Below are 16,396 nucleotides of genomic sequence, written 5' to 3'. Positions count from 1 at the left end.
CTTTTTAAGTTATCCCACTAACAAGAAAGTGTCTGTGGTGGCCAACTAGTCCAAAACTCCATATTCACTCCTGGAATACAATTACTAGCACATTCTGGAGAAATACCTCCACAAGCCTGAATGACAAACATTAAGTCTCAAATTTTTTTTTGGAATATTCCAGGTATCAAAAACTCAAACAATAGATCTCAGTACATGGTACAGACAGTACATGACTGATAAATGGCTTTCCTTACCTTGGCTCATGGTGGTCAGACCCCAGTTACACAGCACTGTTCAGAAAGAAGAGATGCACGTTAACCAAAATCACAAGGCAGTGATATTTACATTATAGCAGTAAGTCCTCAGTGCCATTTGTGTAGCACTGATTTATAAAAGCAGTGATTATCTGCAGTATAAATGTTCATGATGTTTTGGCTCCCAGAGCTACCACCTCCTTGCCCTTGCTCAGAAAATACATTATCATTAAATTGTTTTCCTGTTTTCAAATTAATTTTAGCTATAACTTTTTTTTTTGCTGCGGTAAAGATAAGCATGGCATTTTAAAATGAGAATAGAAACAGTTTTTCTGAAAATAGGCTGGTTATAGTTATAGTTATAGGTAAATGCAGTTTCAGAGGGACACCTAATACCACTCCTGTTTACATATTGTGGAAGCTCCATTAACACGCTACAGCTCACAGCTCTGTGTAACCAGGGAAAAGGTGTTTAATCATTCAGTATCATTCTTCCCTTCAAGAAATTTAAAGAAATTCCTTTCACAGATGTATTTACTTCCTCACTTGCTTCATATATACTTGATGCAAAAACTTCAACAAAAAAAAACTTTTATTAAGTCAGGGTTAGTAATACAATAACCATTTTCCATAGAATAGATACTCCTGGTGCACTTTCCCTTACTCATCTATGCTATGTTTTTTAAATTACACCAGCACCCCACCTTCTGTAGAATTGTGTAAATCAGTATCTTAATGAAGCTACATTCCTGATCCTCACTACCCATTTGTATGCTGCTTTTCAGTCTAGCTGGCCTCCTTGTTAATCACCTTTGACTGGGCTGTAGTGAGGGGCAGCAGGGTGGCGCAGTGATTAGCACTGCTACCTCACACCTCTGGGACCAAGGTTTGAGTCTCCATCATGGTGCCCATGTGTGGAATGTGCCTATTGTTGTGGGGGTTCCTTCAGGTACTCCAGTTTCCCCCCACAGTCCAAAAATATGCTGAGGTTAACTGTAGTTGCCACATTACTCATAGGTGTGAATGCTGTGCGCGTGCGTGTGTGCGCCCTGCAATGGCTTGGTGCCCCATCCTGGGTTATTCCCAGCCTTGCGCCCATAGGCTCCGGATCATCCACGACCCTGAACAGGATAAGCAGTTTCAGAGAATGGATGGATGGGCTGTAATGTCACATGATTTAAACTGTATCCAGTAGCATTTACCCTACCTGTAGGCTTAATTGAAATGGTTTAAAATGACTTTGATGTTGCCCCTTGAACTGAATACAGTATTGTTCATAATTTAAATTATTGCTCACCCAGAGGCTTTAAAAATCAACTAAAGGACTTAAAAATAAAATATTTTTATTCCACTTAAAATTTTACAAACAATCAAGTGCTGGGAATGCCAAAATACATGATTTACAGGCTGTGTTCAGCGATGTGACTGGAATCCTACTACATGCCAAATAAATATCACAATTATGCCCAAGTAATTAAGTAAGTAATTGGCTAACACTTCCAGGGCTAAGGGTGTGGATCTCCCACCCGCTCCATGTGTGCACGGTTTGCATGTTCTCCCCATGTTGTGTGGTTTTCCCTCACAAAGTCCCAACACGTACTAAGTGCCCTGCAGCGGACTGGCAACCCCTGCAGGATGTAGCCCCGCCTCCTTCATGTGCGCCTGGGATGGGTTCCAGGCCCCTCGAGACCCTGACCAGGATAAACAGTTTGTAGATGGAGGGACAATACACGTCTTCATTGGACACCAACACACAGTGTGCTCTGAGGGCCTGTGTCAAGAGATACTACCCACTTAATTTGACTGAATGCTACAAAACATCGAATATAACAGGTCACATCTGGGAACAACATTCTGGTGACTGAGTGTTGAATTTAGGAGCAGTCTGCCTGTGCCAGACATGTTTTAGAACAAATAACCAGGACAGATATAAGCAGTGAGCCGTTCTGAGGTGCTCCATGCAGTAGGTGCAGCATACTGTGGCAGACAGCACTTCCAGAGCGTGTCAGTGCCTGTCCCTGCGCTCTTTCTAAACTCTGTGTGAACCGGCTCTGTCTCGCACCGCCACCCCACCCCCCGCTTCCCGCAGTCTCCCGCCCCCTTTCCTTTGTGTCCCGATCACCTTCCTTCCTCTGAGGCACAGGTTGGACCCTGAAACCTCTCTCTGCTTCTGGTCCTTACATTTCACAGTCACCTGCCAACCTCCTGCTTAATTTTAGAAACTTGATGGGGAGTGAGCAACACTGCATTTTCACTGTACTCTCTCTTGTTGGTTTTCTGGGTGACACAGTGAACCCTGAATAGCACTGCAGTGACTGCACCTTGCAGCTCCAGTATAGATTTGAATCCTGCCTCCAGTTAATGTATAAGTGATGTATAATAAGTGATGGAGTCAGTTCTGATTATAAGATGACTCCCACTTCTTAGGCAACTATTTTTAGAAAAATATTAGCTATTCCAAAAACTTTATCTTTAGAAAGAAAAATAATTTTCTTTAGACATACAAGAACGTATAAGAAGTTTACCATCTCCCTGTTAAAAAGTATTACCTTAACAACTGCATTACAATAAGTGCAGCAAACTCAGAGGAGAAGACACACTTGCCATAATATTTCCTGGCCAATCTGAAAACTTTTAAATTCTGAGAAATATTCTGGGAATAACGTCAACTTTTTTTCCCTGAAAGCGATGAGAAACATGGCAAAAGTAAAGCAGCACTATATGTTTATATAAGATGCATTGATCAGTACATTAGGATCTTTCCACACAGAGTGCTGCTTTTACTCTCAAGCCTTTGTAACAGTGTGACCAACAATGACACACTCTAATTTTCTCACCACATTAGCGCATTTGCTCCAGTTTCCTGAAGTGGAAAAACACGCAAAACAAATAAGCGAAGCCTTTCCAGCACACTAAGAAATGGAGAGTTTCAGATGTGCATCCAAAAGGTCAAACCGCCACTGTTTCTGTGTCGAGGGCTTCCATGAAAAGGAAGACAGCCAACAGCTGTATGAATTAAATAAATACTTTGCACTCATTTAACCTGTTGACTTGGTAGTAACCCGGCAAAACTCAATTGCCTTTGATTTCCAAATATAAATATATGCAACCATGTGATCATGTTTCTGAATGACAAAGGTGCTCTCAGGTCAAGCCGTCAGAACAATTTAATCAATGCTTGCTTCACCAAATCAAACTGAAACAATGTTCACACACACAGACACACACACACACACAAAGGCAGAGTAAGCTCTTCACTTAAGATGAGATACACAAGCTTCATTTAAAAATGTCACAGTAAATTTAGTAATGTGGTTTATTCTTTATACATTATACATGTGCTGTTATAAAAATGTAAATTAATAAGACAAGCAAAAGTTGATGATATGCTGTTATTACTTAATATGATTACATACTTGAATGTAAAAGTATTTAGAACCAGAGTGAATTTCAGACAATCATTTTTTCTTCTTACTTGACATTTTATTTACAACCCTGATTCCAAAAAAGTTGGGACACAGGGTAAATTGTTAACAACGGAATGCAATGACATAGAAATCTCATAAACTGATATTTTATTCACAATAGAACATATAAAACATGTAAAAAATTTTAAAATGAGACATGTTGCTATTTAGTGAAAAATATTGGCTCATTTTCAATTTCCTGACAGCAACACATCTCAAAAAAGTTGGGACGGGGGCAATAGGAGGCTGGAAAAGTTAGTTGTACAGAAACCCAACAGCTGGAGGAACAATTTGCAAATAATTAGGTCAACTGGCAACAGGTCAGTAACATGACTGGGTATAAAAAGAGCATCTTAGAGTTGCAGTGTCTTTCAGAAGTAAAGATGGACAGAGGATCACCAATCCCCCTAAAACTGCAAATAGTGGAGCAATTTCAGAAAAAAACTTCCTCGGTGTAAAATTGCAAAGAGGTCAAAAATATCATCATCTACAGTACATAATATAATCAAAAGATTCAGAGAATCTGGAGAAACCTTTGTGTGTAACAGACAAGTATTCTGGATGCCCATGATCTTCAGGCCCTTAGGCAGCACTGCCTAACAAATAGGCATGATTCTGCAATGGAAATCATTAAATGGGCTAAGGAATATTTCCAGAAAATGTTATCAGTGAACAATTTGCCGTTCCATTCAAAGATGCCAGTTAAAACTCTATCATTCAAAGAAGAAGCTGTATTTGAACATTATCCAGAAGCGCTGACGTCTTGTCTGGGCCAAAGCTCATTTAAAATGGACTGTGGCTACGTGGAAAACTGTTCTGTGGTCAAACAAATCTAAATTTGAAATTCTTTTTGGAAACCAGGGGTGCCGTATCATCCAGACTAAAGAGGAGAAGGACCACCCAGCGTGTTGTCGGCAATCAGTTCAAAAGCCAGCATCTCTGATGTATGGGGGTGCATTAGTACATATGGCATGGGCAACTTGCATATCTGGAAAGGCACCATCAATGCTGAAAGGTATATCCAGGTTCTAGAGAAACATATGCTGCCATCCAGACGACATCTCTTTCAGGGAAGACCTTCCATTTTCCAACATGACAATGCCAAACCACACACAGCATCAATTACAACATAATGGATTTGTAGAAGAAGGGTACAGGTACTGAACTAGCCTGCCAGTGGTCCAAATCTTTCACTCACTGAGAACATTTGGCGCATCATAAAATGAAAATTACAACACAGAAGACCTAGGACAGTTGAGCAATTAGAATCCTGTATCTGAAAAGAATGGGACAACATTTCTCTCACAAAACTCGAGCAACTTATCTCCTCAGTCCCCAGACATTTACAGACTGTTGTTAAAAAAAGAGGGGATGCCGCCCAGTGGTAAACATGGCCCTGTCTCAACTTTTTTGAGACGTGTTGCTGGCATGACATTCAAAATTACCTTATCTTTTCCTTAAAATTATACATTTTCTCAGATTAAACATTTGATTAGTTTTCTATGTTTTGTTATGAATAAAATATGGGTTTATGAGATTTCCATATCATTGCATTCTGTTTTTATTTACAATTTGCACAACATCCCAACTTTTTTGGAATTGGAGTTGTATTTAGCAGAGGGTTTCACCGAAACCCACATACACGACATCCTAACTCACTGAGCCACACGTGTACAAGCTCTGGTGCACAAATAACATCCACGAATTAACCACTGCAGCCATTACTATATTATCTTAAAAAAACTGTAATCTAATTTTCCATACCATAGATAACATTTCTTAAAATATGAAAGTGAACCAAGATGTGTAACATAATATCCATCCATTCATTTTCTATACCTGCTTGTACTATGCAGGGCTGCACCATTTCCATTAATGACCCATTATTCAGATAACATGTGGCAGAGTGGGTGGGGCACTTGAGGAGGGTCATTACACCCAGCACTCAGCGCGCCGCAATATGAAGACCACAGTGTGATCACAGATGCGTGACCCAGAAGTTCCATCAGGTCACCATATGTGATTTCTACAGAGACACTGAATGCTGGAGATAGGCTCACAGGCTTCAAGTATAAAGGCCACTTTTCTTACTTTCCCAGGAGCACACAGGGTGAGTAATGATATTTTCATCTCCTGGGGTGTGTGCCAGACAGTGCATGTGTAGCCCAGATTTTTATGTTGGTGCGCGTTGACTGCGCATGTGCAAGGAAATTTACCAGGTGTTTAAAGTAAGTGGCAGCACTGACTTTCATGGAGCAGAAGTCAACAAAGAAACAATAGAAGAAATATATTTTGTTGGTATGGAGGTACCCACATATCTAATTTTTCATACTGGCAGTACGACTCTGCCATTTTAAAATCTTGACTATAAAAATCATCAAGAGGACTGGTTGGGTGGGTAATTTTGTTGCAAAGATTTGAAAATGTTGCTGTGTCTATGGACAAATGTAGTGTACACAAGAGTCCGCACTCACAACCGTCCAGAGCCCGAAAGCGCAGACGGAAGAGCATGACCTAGGCTTAGGTGCGTATATTATTGATATGAATCAATCAGTGTGACTTGTACTCAATGACTGGTCTTCAAAACCATCAGACTTGATTAGTTTGTGAGTAGTATGAGGTGTCTCTACAGTCTACACTACTCCATATAGACTGACAGGCCTTTTTATTAGTGTTCCTGGCCATCTCCATGTCCATATCATTCGCATACTAGCTTCACCATCACAGGTATCAGCAGTAATTGTGAATGAGCTTCAGTCACCCGTTTGAGCCAGTACATTACTGCAGCAGCTATATGTGATTAACGCAACGTCACAGTGACTGGATTCGGCTGTCCGAACTGGTTTCTAAAGAATTAAACGCAAAATCCAAGGGTAACCGCCGTAACAAGTGTTTTAAAAAAAAACAACGACTGAAACATCTTCAGCACAAACTATCTAAATCTGACCAACCAGTTGCAAGTGATGTGTGCTATATACAAACACCAAAACAGAAAACGAAACCGGCCGATAAAGCCCCCGATCGCAGGTGTCAATTTCGGGGCGGCAGAACGATCACAATAATATACGCGCCATAACAGAAACTACAACCAGGAAAAGTAGCTCAAAATACTTTCGGTAACAATCAGACAACTGATATCCCTGACAGTCTTTCATTGGTGGCTCCTCCTGCTGTATTAGCGCTGTGAAAAGGGGGTTTTCCCCGACACGAAAACAAACACCGAGACTTTTATGGGGGAAAACTACGTTCTTGCAGTACGTGTAAACTTACCATCCATTTTTTCTGTATCCGAAATCCGCCAGACGTATTCACTGAGCCGTGTAACCTTGAAAGCTTCCGGCCTTGTAAAAGCAAATAAGTTGATTTATAACAATTGTAATTTCTTTCCGACTGAAGCGTTTACGTGCCGCAACAGCTCAGCGCAACACGGCGGTGTCGCTTTCCCATGCTTTTCGCTTGGCCGTCCCACCCCTCCAAAAAAGCACGGAAATACCCTAATGACGCAAAAGCGAGGAGAAGCGTGTAGGCTTTTAACAGAAGCGCAAGAAACTGCGCCGCACCGGCCTGCTAATGACTGTAGGACATTCTACAGTTGAATCGTACGTTTAGATGTTTATTTTGTTCAATTTTAAAAAAAAATGTGACTCAAGCAACAGGTGGATCGACAGCATACGTGGCAATTTAATAACAGTATATATAAAAATATATATCATGCTGATATGCTAGTAGTTCAAAAGTGGTTCTATTAATAGACTAGTAGCAGCAGTACTGATGTTTATACTTGAAACCAGTGGAAGCGTAGCAGTAATGTAATCATTTTCGTATGAATGATTGTTGAAGTGATACCTGAAAGTAGTAATGAAGTCGGAGGTTATGGTGGTACAGGAACGAGCTCTGAATTGTTAATTTCTCCTGTTCTGCAGCTGGAAACGTGTAGGAATGTTAGTCATATCACCGATGCAAACGGCCCTTCCACACCTAGGAGAATCTTGCAACACTTCTGAAATGATAACGAAGGATCATAAACTCCTTAGTACTTTTTGTTATATTTGACTGCTTACTGCCTCAGCTGTGAGTATTATGAGTAAGAGGATATATGATGCCTGTTATTTAACTCCATTTGTTCTAATTGTTACAGTGTCCAATTCAAATAGGCTAAATACACTGATCTTAGGCTTAGCAGCATTAGCCAGGTTAACGGACCAGATTTAGGTACAGATAATAGGGACGTGACCCCACCGATATTGTGAGAGTACCCTGTGTGTATAGGGGGGCGGGGTTTCGGGGCTGATTTAGTCTATACCAGTGTCAAAACCAAACCTACGCCCTTGGTTATCAATAATACTTACCACATAAGTTGGAAAAAGAGTTGGTGTGAAACAGCCATGGGAGATACAGCTGAGGAAAGTCATAAATAGAGTGTATGGCAGATCATTCAATCAAACGACTAGATAAATAAGTTTTCTTCCTCTTTCCTAGATGCTTTAACACTGTGTTGATACTACAGCAAAGGGATAAGTTACTTTCAAGAGGAAGTAAATCAAACCTTTTTTTGGGAAATTATACCCTAGCACTGTTTGAAAACTGTTGTTTTCAAATCTGATTGGTCACAAGGGTGTTGATTAATTTTCTATAACCTGACACCTAATACCAGCCAGGCGAATCACAGTGTAAATCAATGTGTGATTAAATTCTTTAAATATAACTAATGTTACTTTAAATTTCAGATGTAAAACACAATTTGAAAATAAAATATAAAACCAATGAAATTGCTACAAATCACATAAGTAATTTATTTATAAAGCGCTTATCTCAGACAAAAAGTCACAAAGCGCTATACAGTAGTAAAACAGGGGAAAGAATACAAAACTAGAGAGACAAAGTATAAAACAGTACATAAACGGCAAACAAAATTCATAAAACCTGCTGTAAAAACAAAACACATAGATAAAACAAAGATTACTCAGCTCTGAGTAAAAGCCTGACTAAAAAGAAAGGTTTTGAGCTGTTTTTTAAAAGAGTCCACTGAAACAGTCAAGGCTTAGAGACTGATCCGGTGTAACCCCAAGATTATGGAGCCTCGACTTAGAGGCAGGAGAGACAGAAGAAAGCTTTTATTAATCAGTAAAAAGTAAATAACTCTGGGTTTACCCATTACACAGCTGAATACCAAGAGGTACATTAGGTCAGGTCAGGTTGGGGAGCATGCACTGGTGCAGTGTGCTGCCACACCCAAGCCGACACGCGGTCCAGTCCAAGCCTCCAGAAATGCCGCAGCCAGGTGTTACATGGGTGTCCCCTTGGCCTGGTCCAGCCGCTTGGGTCCTCAGCAGTGAGGATCCTGTGAGCCGGATCACCCTCAGGGAAGTGTGCCACATGGCCGTAGTGCCGTAAGTGACACTCCCTCACAATGCAATGTTCTTAATAATAATAATAATAATATACTTTAATAAAACTCGCAAGCCCAGACACTCAGACTCCTCGCTTGGTCTCTTGAGAGCCCCAATCATAGCCTCCACTGACTCCGCAAAGATCACAGCATCATTGGCAAAGTCAAGATCAGTGAATTTTTCTTCATCAACAGATGCCCCACAGCCTCCAGACCCCACAACAACTGCCTAACAACTAGTCCATGCAAGCACTGAACAGAGTAGGAGCCAGAACACACCCCTAACAAACCCCAGAATCAACTGGGAAGAACACAGAGGTTCTGCCTCCACTCTGCACAGCACTCACAGTACCAATATACAGCCATGACGTTCAGCAACTTCAGGGGGATCCCGCGAAGACTCAAGATGTCCCACAGGGCAGCTTGATCAACTGAGTCGAACGCTTTGAAGGCTGTGAAGAAACTTGATATTCGCATTTGCCAACCATGACAACCCTCAGTGCGAGGATGCAGTCAATGGTAGACTTCTTAGGCGTAAAAACAGAATGCAGACCCTAATGAGGATGTCCCAAGCAAGGACCTCACCTGACACTAAGAGCAATTTTATGCCCCTGTAACTGCTGTAATATAAGCAATCACCCTTTCCAGATAGGGACATCAAATCCCATTTCCCAGTCAGTTTGGATGATGCCTGTCTCCCAAATGGAAGCAAAGATTGCTTGCAATGCCAGGAGGACTGCCTTAGCACCAGCCTGGATACCACAGATCCCTGCAGCTTTCCCTACCCTCAGTTGGTTCACCATCTGTGCAATCACAGTGCGAATGGGTGGTTCACAGCTAATCAGAGGATCAGCCTCAAGAACTGTGGAACCAGAGATATCTAACATCCTAGTCAAAGGATCAGCTTTAAACAGTTGTTCAAAGTAGCCGGCCCAGCAGGTCACAGCTGCAGTGCCATTCGTAAGGACCATTCCATCACCTCCCCTGACTGTGATTCTCCAAGGAACAGATTTGTATGTGTGTAATGCTTCAGTTCCTCTGTAAGCAGGACATGGCTTGCTAAACCATAGTTTAAAAAAATCCCTCTAACAAACACCTGCTTATCTGCCTTCAGTGTCCTTGCAGCCGTATTTCTCAGTTTCTGGTACAGACCAGAGTTGCCATAAAGCTGCGCGCTGCGACTCCTCTAGATAATATCAGGGTGTCCTGCAAGATGAAAAACCTCCTTCTGGGATCACTGGCAACACCAACCCAACCCTCAACAACCTTCAGAGTCTTGCCACGGAAGGTCTTCCACATCACATTAGAATCAGCAGTCACACCCAAGTCTGCAAGGTCCTCACACAAACTGCATGCAAACACATTAGAAACAGCCTGATCTTGGAGTCTGGCCAGGTCCAGCCTCATTCTCCCAGTAGGTGGTAACCTACTGAACCTAAGTTGAATCTTCAGAGTAGCAAGAACAAGTCTGTGGTCAGAATTCACAAACTGGGCACTTCTGTAGGTCATACAGTTCAGTAAGAGCCTCCAGCATCTGGTCACAAGGATGTGATTGATGTCCTTCTCCACACCACCAGCATTGGAGTACCAAGTCCAATGATGTGGCTCAGGGCACTGGAACCAGGATCCAGCGACCCACAAGCCCTTGCAAAGTCAAGGAACATGTAACCACTTTCACACGGTCGCCAAACCTGTGGGTACCGACACAATCCACATAGCCAGTCCTGTCAGTGCCAGTTGTCGCACTGAAGTCACACATGACCAGAGGAATGTCATCTTTTGGGTACCCATCAACCACCAAGCAAAGATGCAAATAAAATGTCTCCCTCATCGAGACGTCATTCACCGCAGTCAAAGAATACACTGAGACAACAGACAAGACACCCAAAGAGTGCCTTAGCCTGAGTCTCATAATACATTAATTGAAAGGAGTGACATCAGACACCTTCGGAAGGAGCCGATCCACTACAGCAACAGCTACTCCCTGAGTATGGCAACCATCAGAGCAACCAGACCAATAATAGGTATACCCACCTACAGAGATATGGCCACTTCCTATACTACGTACCTCAGAGAGTACCACCACTGAAATGTGGTGTTTATGAGGCTCCTCCACTAGCACAGAAACATGGTCACCATGCTGGAGAGACGAGACATTCCATGCACCTACCCGGATGGGCCACCTCAGATTAGGCCATGAGTGCTGCCGTACAGCGGGCGATACCTCAGCACCACACCAGTTCCGGTCCCCAACAGGCATGACCCCATTGGCTCTCTGGCAGTTTCAACTCTTCTGAGGATCAGGCTTCATAGGGCTTTCCCCCATCCCCTTCGTGATGCGTGCAACCTTCCTGTGGGCGGCTGCAGCAGAGCTAATCCTGCAGAAAGCAGAAAAGAGTCCTGCCTGCTTCGTCTGAGCTGTGTGAAGGTTTTACAAGAAGCCTTCCACAAACTTCCTACAATAAGTTTTTGCCCCATTTTCCCTGATAGAACTGGTGTAAACAAGTCAGGTCTGCAGGTCTTCTTGCTTGCACATACCTAAAGTCTTTAAGGACCAATGTGTGCTGACTGTAGTAAGAACATAAGAACATAAGAAATTTACAAACGAGAGGAGGCCATTCGGCCCATCAAGCTCGTTTGGGGAGAACTTACCTAATATCTCAGAGTTGTTAAAATCTTATCTAGCTCTGATTTAAAGGAACCCATGGTTTTAGCTTCCACTACAATAGCAGGAAGACTATTCCATACTCTGACTACACGCTGTGTAAAGAAGTGCTTCCTCAAATTTGTTTTAAAATGTTCTCCCGCTAATTTCCACTTATGGCCACGAGTTCTAGTATTTAGACTAATATTGAAATAGTCATTTGGCTGAACAGCATCCAGACCCGTTAGAATCTTATAGACCTGAATCATATCCCCCCTTAGTCTCCTTTGCTCAAGGCTGAACAGATTCAGTTCCGCTAACCTCTCCTTGTAATTGTATTCCCCAGATGGGAATATCCTCCTGAGACCCAAGGAAAAAAAAGTGTCCTTCAATTTCAGGTTATTTGTCTTTGGCGGAAATAACACATCTTACAATTGTCACGTTCAGCGAAGGAGGCGAGCAGGAGAGCAAGCCAGGACTTCAGGTCGAACTGGGTTTAATGAACCAAAACAGGCAAGCACGGACAATAACGAGACAATACAATGCCGGATCTGGCAGACATGGGGAGACGCGGACTAATATACACAGGACTAAGTAAACGGAACAGGCAACAGGTGAGAACAATCAGGGCTGAACACGAGGTAATGAGGGGGGCGTGGCACACATCGGGATCGTACGGAGCGGGATGTGACAACAATTTAGATTTTTTCAAATTTATTTTTATTTTTAATTTCACAGCATGTCCTCTTTAGTACACAACAGGAATAAATACATTTCCTAACATCAGTGAAAAGATAGATGCAAAAATAAAATGTCCACTACAATGGACATAAATGAATGGGTGGGAACTCAGGAGGATATGGTTTGGGCATTGGTCCATCGTAGACACATTCACATTTAACTAATAACTTAAAAGGTGGATCTTTTTTCAAACTTAGTACGCCCATTGTGTAGGTGATGAACTGAAACTGATGAGATCACAGGAAAATTGAAGCAATACATCTTAGAGGCAGCAAAGGACAGAGTAAAAGCAGATGATATTTGACACGAAAATACGTGACGCGCACGTCAGTGTGATTGGTTGTTATTTAGAACTTAGTCTGTTGTTAATCACTGGAAGTTTCTCAAACAATGGATGTTAGAAAGAGACTTGGTGGGGCTGAAAAAGTCAGACTGCTTGAACAGTTCAATATACTATTTATTATTTATTTTCTTCTTAGAATGTCAGTAATTAATTTGTTGGGATAATAAGGCTTGCATTGTGGTCCCCTGGGGCGAAGACAAAATGAGCTGGTCTTGGACATAAAACTGCTGGGCTGAAAATTAGTCCCACTCTGTGCCTGATTGTACAGAATTGGTTTTCCATTATTTCTTATGGGGAAAATTCGATCAGAACTCGAACTTTTTAGGATTCGAACCCGAGTTCTGAACGGATTAAGCTCGAGTTCCGAGGTACCACTATATAAACATTATAAATAATATAAACAACATTTCAAAATAGACACTACAACATACTCAAAGGAATACAATTAGTGATGGCCAAATGAAGCTTCATGAACTACTCGCCATATTATTTGATCCCACTAGATGGCGCGCTGGACTTGTTTTGGGGCATGCTCTCAGCACTTTTTTTAAACAGAGAGCACCATCTAGTGGGGTCAGAAAATACAGCAAGAGTTTTCTGAGGCTTCAATTATCCATCACTACAAGTAACCACCTCAGTGGTGAAAGATTCTGCAAATTGTCATATAAGTGGAATGTGCAACAAATGAATACATCTAATTTCAGATATACTTGATACAAAGGACTCACAGTATTCAGGTAAAAACATATTTTAGTAACTTGCACATCTCTAGGTGATCCATCCAGTCATTCTAGAAATTGTAGTTAACGTTCACATTTCCAGGTGATCCATCCTGTACTTATAGAAATATACCCCGCAGGTGTTTGTTGTGAAGTTCCGCGGATAGAAATGCTGCTCGCGCGACACCAGCAGCTGCAACTAGATCACTGTCGGTAACACTCACGTTGTTTATTAACAAGAACAGTCAAGCACTTACGCCAACCGAAAAAAAACAAGATAAAACAAAAATGATATATATTGACAGACTGGGGTGTTGGTCCCAGTTTTTAAGAAAGACCAGAGGATGTGTTCAAACATCAGGGGTATCACAAGAATGCTGGAAGGTTCAGGAGAGTTTGCCCAACCAGTCTACATGTGTTTTGAGGCCTTGGAAAAGGCATATGACCGTGTCCATCAGGGGGAGCTTCAGGAATATGGGATGTCAGGGCCGCTGTTACAGGTCATTAGGTCCCTATGTAACCATGATGAAATCTTGGTTTGCATTACTGCCAGGAGGTTAGACTCATTCCCGGTGGGCGTTGGACTCCGCCAGGGTCAATTTACCTGTCAGTCTACGTTCCAATCCTCACCTACCTTTTGGTCAATGGTACTGACGTCATGGATACAAGCAGTACAAATGAATTTCCTCCACAGGGTGTCTGCGCTCACCCTTAGAGATTGGGTGTGGAGCTCGGACATTCGGGAGGGCCACCACGCGCCTCCATTTGATGTGCTCTTCCACATCAAATGGAGCCAGTGGTGGTCATTTGGGCATCCTTCTAGGGTGTCTTCTTGATGCCTCCCTGGGGAGGTGTTCTGGGCATGTTCAACTGGGGAAAGGCACCAGCGCAGACGCAGAACACACTGGAGAGATTATATGTTATGGCGTGCCATGATAGAATGGACAATCCACAGTGCGGCTTACAAACACAAGGGTAATTTACTGTAAACACAACGAATACAGTTAAACAATACAATTCATATTACAACATTAACACATATCTTTTCCTGACATTTACTGAAATCTTGTTGGGTGGATTGAACAGGGCTTCCCAAAGCACCCCAGCCATTCCATGACAAAATCAAGATAGCAAAAATCAGTTACTCCAACAACACTCCGAAGCTAACTTCAGCTATCTTTTTATCTTATTTGTTATTAGGAATTTATGGATTATTAATGTACATTTTACTCTATGAAGAATATAAATATTACAGTGCCTTAAATCAGAAATGTTTGGAATATAAAAACATAAATGTTATGTTGGATGAATGGTTTTAATGACGAAATATTTATTTACCTCATGATGTCTCACAAAAAGAGTCAATTGTCACCAAAAGGCTTTTTAATCTATTCTTAAACAACAACAACAACATAGGGGACGCTAGGCAGTAGGCACTGAACAACATAGTCACTGAAGTTGGAGTTTTATACGATGTAGTAACTGGGTGTTTCATGCCATTAGTTATTTTAAGATTCAATATAATGAAACCATTTGCATAACTAAAAAGACCACTTTTTTACTACTTTAGACTTATACCCAAATTCAGAAATGATATAAAACAAATTTTAGCTGTTTAGCTATAATGTAGAACCACTACAGTACAGGTGGTAGGTCGGTCAATGGCAGTCTGTGGGCCAGATCCAACATACCTAGAAAAATATTTGCCCTCTTTATTTTTATATCTCACAAAAGCTATCTGATATAGACAACTGTTTGAATAGCTTTACACAACTTATGTATTTCCCAACAAAGGTGACCTTGTATCTTACTAATTAGTATGCTAAATTCCCACCCTGAAGAGGCTGTACTGTTCTTATGGTTATTCTTAAAATAACTAATACTCAGACAAAACCCATTCAAAACATAGCTGCAATTTCATGCATCTGTAAAATTATACTGGCCCTATACAGAGCACTGTTGAACAAAGGGGCCCACAGTTTAAACTAATTGCCAAACCCTGACTTAGGGTAATGTGGGACAGTTCTTAGTGCTTGCGCAGTGTTTGACCCCTGCCATAGTTTCAGGGGTGTTCAGCAGCAGTACACTCTGAAAGCTGTGTCCTACCCCTCATGGTAACGGTTTCTGTGCGGCCGGACCGCCATCCGCCAAGACACAGTGGCTGCTCAGGCATAAAGCACAGGAGCAGACTGCACCAGCAGCCACAGACATGGTGGAGGGGAACCTGGAATAACTCATTTATTTGCAGGCTTTTGGAAAGTGAACCTGCACTTTAAAGTTTGTGCCGGGTTCACCTTCGGTTCCTCCTTGCTTCAGCTCAGCGGTCGCATTCGGTCCCCCCGGCTCCAGCTCCCCCTGCGGTGACTCGTCAGTCACCTGTGGTTCCCCCAGCTCCACCTCGTCAGTCACCTGCACCTTCTTCCTCACCCCCTTCGGAGTAACCTCCGCCTCCTGCCTCACGGTCGCCTAGGGTCCCTTCGGCCCCCTGCTTCCCCTCTTTGCCCCCTGCTTTTGCTCCCTGTCCCCCTGTTCCACCTTTGTTCTCTCCTGGTCCCTTCACTCCTCCTTTCGTCGGTGTGCCCCTTGCTGCTGTTCCTCCATTGTTGCCGTCCTTGGTGCCTTTGTGCCTTGTGTTTCCATTTTTGGCGTCCCTGTTTGTGTCCGTGTTTCAGTTTCATGTCCTGGTTCTTGTTGTCTTGCTTGTCCCTTGTGCTGTTGCTGTTCCCCTTGGTGCATGGATGTTCTTGCTTTTGTTTCCCCAGGTGCTGTCCCGTCGCGTCCCCTGTGTTGCCTCTTTGGTTCCTTTAGGCGCGCCTGGAGTGCATGTCGATGGGGGGGGGGGCTGGAGGTCCTGACA

The 16,396-nt window shown here is 42.4% G+C and overlaps 1 protein-coding gene across 1 annotated transcript in view; it reads right to left on the bottom strand.

Annotated features, from left to right (window-relative positions):
• The window catches only part of LOC111851986 (putative transcription factor p65 homolog), a 28,479-nt gene extending 21,247 nt beyond the window's left edge, over positions 1–7,232 (bottom strand). Inside the window, exons 1-2 of the mRNA XM_023827407.2 lie at positions 6,974–7,232; positions 237–272 (exon numbers count right to left, since the gene is read on the bottom strand). Coding sequence (XP_023683175.1) covers positions 237–272; positions 6,974–6,980 — 43 coding nt within the window. The 5' untranslated portion in view covers positions 6,981–7,232. The remainder of the gene's footprint in view (positions 1–236; positions 273–6,973) is intronic.
• Between the last annotated feature and the right edge of the window lie 9,164 nt (positions 7,233–16,396).

The sequence above is a fragment of the Paramormyrops kingsleyae genome, chromosome 10 (assembly GCF_048594095.1).
Source record: "Paramormyrops kingsleyae isolate MSU_618 chromosome 10, PKINGS_0.4, whole genome shotgun sequence".
Taxonomy (NCBI): domain Eukaryota; kingdom Metazoa; phylum Chordata; class Actinopteri; order Osteoglossiformes; family Mormyridae; genus Paramormyrops; species Paramormyrops kingsleyae.
This window is presented reverse-complemented; position numbering and strand designations above follow the sequence as displayed.